The sequence below is a fragment of the Sprattus sprattus genome, assembly GCF_963457725.1.
Source record: "Sprattus sprattus genome assembly, chromosome: 1".
NCBI classification, from domain to species: Eukaryota; Metazoa; Chordata; class Actinopteri; order Clupeiformes; family Clupeidae; genus Sprattus; species Sprattus sprattus.
Window position 1 is genome coordinate 22,876,592 of NC_137920.1, and position 5,704 is coordinate 22,882,295.

Genomic DNA, 5,704 nt, shown 5'->3' on the forward strand with positions numbered 1-5,704 from the left:
CACTGTGTGATCTGGAACCTATTTAGATCCTGGAATGGCTAAGACTATAGAACACTGCTAGAGCCCTTTCACTCCAGGATGCATTTATGTGTATGTAGGGGGGGGGGGGGGGTCTTCAACCTCATCATGTCACAGCGTGCACTTGTGTGTTTTTTATCATTGTATGACTTGTGAAGACCTGTGTGAGGTATCGTCTGACTCGGCTGACTGGGTTGGCTCAGACTCAAAGGAGAACTACCAATAATGTGTTCATGTTTTGGGAATGTGTTGTTTTTGTAAAATAGTCATTATTGCTATAATTTTGTGTAATAATGTAATGGTACTCTGTTTTTTCTTGAACACATCATGGAGCGGGAAGAGATATCTAGCATTATAGGAACTCCCCCTAGTGGCTGTATGCTGTACTGATAGAATATCTTTGAGTAGATAATTAGCTCATATGGAAATAAATATGTACTTAATAATATTCCACCATGCTTAAGGTGTTTAGATGTTACTACAACATTTGCCAAGTTATAAACAATGTTGGGTCATAAATACACTAATGGGTTCTACAATGCTACAACACCTTAACTATGAGGACATTTTTGACAGAATTAATTGAGATACTATCTATTTTACTTGTTTAAAATGTTTTGGATGTCCCTCTACCTCCTGGGTGTGTGTGTGTTTGTGTTTGAGTGTGGGTATGTGTGTGTGTGTTTGGTTGGGGGTATATGTCCATCATTATTCTACCCTGGCTCTGCTGCTGTAACCCAGTCCCCACACATTCAAAGCAAAAAGGCACAATACAGTTAACTTCAAACACCTGACTGGGTTGTCCTGGTTTTCACAGTTTACCAAACTGCATGTTAAATGCAGATACAGTCGTGATCATTAAAATTAAGAATGCAGCTTAGTCACCTAGAACTTTGAACTATGAAGTTACCCAAGTTAACTTTACTTGGACATATAAACTAAGAAAAAATAAGGTTTGATGGCTTCGATATTAAACGTAGACGTTATGTAAGTGGAAGATAGGTGTCACACCGGTCAGACTAGACGCAAACCTCACCCGATCCGGCCCGTGATCAGCCGAATTATGTCTTTTCCACTCGGAGACTAGGAATCTTTGCCACCCGTCGCTGATGGAAGTCAGTGACACCTCTGTCTCCCTGGGAGATGTTTCTTTACACTCTACTCTGTTGGTGGGAGATTTTGAGAGACATCTACTATGTAGGAAAATACCGTTGTGTTCAGGTGTGACATACTGTAAACATAACTGGTAACGATGATAAGCCTTAACATGTTAGTTACAAAATGGAAATGCCATTAAAGTATCAAAACAGAAAGAACGAGCATGTGCAAATGCATGTGATGGATTCTGATGCAAACGTTAATTACTACTTGTAGAAGGACCAAGTAGACAAAGTCAAGGTTTCAAAAGTTTATTTCAGCCTACAGCCAGCAGAATAAGTCACCACCAGAGTAGTTTCAAGAAGTGACTGCCTGCCAATCAAAAAGGTACATCATACCTTTCGTAGACAGAGGTGAATGACATCTGCACAGGTCATTGACCTGTGCTGCACTTGCTACATTGATGACGCCTGAATTCTAATCTAAAGCACAGAACGGACAGGGTTGGGTTGTTTACTTTTCACATCCTATTTCCACATAATGTATTTAGTGAATCCTTTTTTTATTCCCATTATTGATTTATAATGGCATAGTTTTCTCTCTAAAAACGTTCAGATACCCAATTGAGCGCCGGTCAGTATCCAAAGCCTCTGTCTCTGATCTCTCCAGTCAAAACATGAAGGGGATCAGGGCCTTTCTTGATTTAGGGTACTCGCTGAATTTCTCAATGTAAAACCTGCAATACAAAAGGAGTGAGCTTAGAGAGGAAATAAAATAAAATAAACCAAATAAAATATAACCCCAAATGTCAACAACAACAAAACCTTCAGCGAAATAAATCATTATACATCTTCACCTGTATAAGGCATAGAGGTTTAAAGGAGTCAACAACATTGCAGGAAGCCTCCCTTTTCTCAGTATCTTTGCTGGTTGCCTACTTGTTTACTTATGATAATGCTTGTGTCTCAATCTTGCCAACTTGTTTACTTATGATATTGCTAGTGTCTAAATCTTGGCTACTTATTTACTTCTGACACCATTATAACCACCAGTTAGGAATGCTTGTTAACCAAAAAAAAAATGCAATCACAGAAATGTATTTATTGCTGTATGCATGTATAGTTGAAGAGTGAGTTGGTTAATAAGTGGGTGGCCTCCTGGCAGTCTGTCACAAGCAGTATTCATTTTGACACCAAGCATCAAGCAAAGCATTGGCTCACTGTCCTGACACATACCGCCATCTTATTCGACTTGTCATCACAGCGTATGACAGGATAAGATACCTGCGGTTACATGCTTGTGCTCGTCATACGTGGCTTGAGTGAAATGTTGTGGGCTACCTGTGGTGGTAGTAGGCCCGTGGTCCGATGGAACACATGGTGAAGAACGCAAAAGAGAGTGCTGGGAAGGACCACGTCGCCATGGCGAAGCCATACCATTCCATAATCTCCCCAAAGTAGTTGGCTCCCGACACGTACTCAAACATTCCACCTGTGGGAAACATTTGTTGTTTTTTGTTTCAGTCAGTGTTTCTATGGCATTTAAGATTCAATTCCAGAAAGCAGAACACTTTGACATGCAGACAGGAAATGGTATCCAGATGACAATGAGTCTCCTTGTTGTGGTCTAGGGAATGGAATCTTTGGGTAACTAAAAGACTGACAGATGGAAATAAAGATGTAATAAACATAAATATTTGATGAACATAAATACTTGATGAACATAGATACTTGATAAACATGTTTATTTGTGGTCTTTCTTTTCAAAGTTAGCACTATTGGATAACGATCATAACTGTTGACATTATAAGTGATTTGTACTCGATCATTACAGATTCACATTCCACATGGTCACCCTGGAAGAGAACGGAGAGCAGAACAAACACACACACTCAAAAGCACATATGGGCATATACACACACACTCACTCACACACACACACACACACACACAGGCTGACACGCACACACGCACACACACACACACACACACACACAGGCTGACACGCACACACGCACACACACATTTCTAAATATCCTCACACTGGCAGGATCACTGTCAATGTAGCTGCCCCTAAACTTTTCTCCTGGTTAAAGATTAACCACTCGCCTCCAACTGATGGTTGATGAGTTTTATTTGCTTTCGTACTTTCTTTTATACTCCAAAACACCGTGAAAAACTGAAATCAAATGTATCACATTATAACATCAGCATATGTCACGTAAATGATTATGAATTAACTCCGAAATGATCTTTTAACACATTACTAATCAAATACAACATACAAACATACCGTGTGCGCCCTCCAACCAGAAAGTTAAGGTCAGCTAAAACGCTTCGTATTCACACACATCCTTCTCCATGCACGTTGTAGATACAAAAGAACGAAACTTAAATTTTCCCTGCTATTAGTTAAGTGGATCACATGAATATGGTAGCCTATTTGACTCAATTAACGTATTCAACAGCACAGTACATGTGTCCTTACCATGTAATATCAAAATTCCACATCAGCAAAATACAATTAAGCATGCACAAGCACACAAACAAATAAACAAACAAACATATTTTAATAAATAAAGAAAATATGCATATATTTCAGCGACAGCTACAGTCAAGGTCTATCAACTTGGGCATACACACACACAAGCACACAAGTACACACACACACACACACCATACACACACCCACCCGCACATGAGCATACACACACACAGGCACACACAGACACAAACACAAACACACACATACGCACACACTTTTCTAAATATCCTCTCACTGGCAGGATCACTGTCAAGATCTATCAACTTGGGCATACACACAGACAAGCACACAGGCACATACACACACACGTACACGCACGGACACAATTTTATTGTTTTGACACTATAAAATTGAATTGAATAATGCTATGTGTAGATCAAGTGAAATACCTCTGGGGATTTTGTAGGCTGTCTCCCCCGGCTTTCTCAAGCTGCGTAGAACATGATCACTATGAATGTTGATGGCCATGCCCAAGAAAAACATGAACAGTCCTACGGAGAAGGAAACACCGTACATGTGGAAATTCAGTGTGTTCATAAAATGGCACTTCTTATGTTTATATACTTGATTTATTTATTTAAAGACAGTGCCCTCATGTCTTTTCAACATCTACAGGAGCTGTTTTATATTCCCAAGTCCCATTTCTTTGGGTATTTACAAATAAGACTCTTTATATCCTCCCTTGCTAACTTCTCTCCCACTGCTCCTCATCTTGATGATCCAGAATCTTCTGAACCGCAAAAGTTTGAAACATTTCATTTCTGCTTTTTATTCTCTACTACTTTCCTTTGACACATTTCTACCCAATATCTCCTGCAAATGGGAAAGTGACTTGGGGACTTAATTTATCGAGGATGATTGGAAATGAGGCAATAGATGTGATCAGATCAGCATCTACTGGTAATAGACTGAGGGAGACTCAGTAAGATACATCATAGGCTGCATATCACCCGTTATTTTGCATAAAATAGATCGCTACATCTCTCCTCTTTGCATTAAATGCAAATCAGAAAGGGGGACCTATTTTCATTGTTATTAGGAGTGCAAAATTAAAGCTAGATTCTGGAAGCATGTTGCAAAAGTAATCAGTGAGGTCCTTGAAGTTGAGATAAAGAGAGATCCAAGTGTCTTCCTTGTTGGTCTCCCCTCTAAGGTGCTACATCTCCCCTTTCAAAGATACACACCCCTTGAGAAGCTCCTCTTATCTGCCCGAAAAGGCATCTTACTTCACTGGATTAAAGAGTGCCCATAACTATTACATTATGGTACAGAGAGATCTTTCAGAGAGAACATTCTCCCACATGAAAAATTGGTGGCTATTATAAGAGAAAACGAGGGGTTGTTTTTAAAGATCTGGATACCTTTCATAGACTACCTGCCAGAAGACCTCAGGTCCTTAATTGGATGCTTTTTGGAGTCAGACCAGACCTCCTTCATAGCCCCGATACATTTGTACTGATATTTAATTATTCCTATGTACATGTAGTGGACTGGAGACCGCACTTTGTATACATCCTTAAATAATCTTGAGGACATTTCTTTTTTCTTTTAACCCCTTTTTGTTTTCTTTCTTTTTTTTACCCTTCTGTGTTGTATGTGTTGATTGCTGTCTGTTGTGGGTGGGGATTGTTGTTGTGTGCTTTGTAATGTTTTTCCTTGTCTAAACCAATAAAAAGTATGTTAAAAAACAAAAAAAATGGCACTCCTCTGTTTACATAATAATCTTTCAATAAAAAAAAAAAACTGAAGCTTGTGATGTGCTTGTGGCACTTAAAGGTACAGATATTAATATGCTGATACAAATTTGAATTTTAAAAAACATTCCCCACGGGTCAACGAAATTCAAGGTCAGTTTGAATACAACCAAAGGCAATGAAAAGAAAGTTTTAACAAAGAAAGTTTTGGGTAATATGGGTAAGAAAATAGTCAACGTTCATTTTGGGAGAGGCACTGAGTGCCCTTAAAAGTCCTCCCCTATCCCGACCTTGAGTCTGACCAGCCGTAACTTCCCAACCCCATTGATAGAGATAATTTGGAAACACTG

General features: G+C 39.2%; 1 protein-coding gene across 1 annotated transcript in view; it reads right to left on the reverse strand.

Annotated features, from left to right (window-relative positions):
* Positions 1-1,621: 1,621 nt before the first annotated feature.
* The window catches only part of srd5a2a (steroid-5-alpha-reductase, alpha polypeptide 2a), a 6,523-nt gene continuing 2,440 nt past the window's right edge, over positions 1,622-5,704 (reverse strand). Inside the window, exons 3-5 of the mRNA XM_080860431.1 lie at positions 4,050-4,151; positions 2,457-2,607; positions 1,622-1,852 (exon numbers count right to left, since the gene is read on the reverse strand). Coding sequence (XP_080716557.1) covers positions 1,786-1,852; positions 2,457-2,607; positions 4,050-4,151 — 320 coding nt within the window. The 3' untranslated portion in view covers positions 1,622-1,785. The remainder of the gene's footprint in view (positions 1,853-2,456; positions 2,608-4,049; positions 4,152-5,704) is intronic.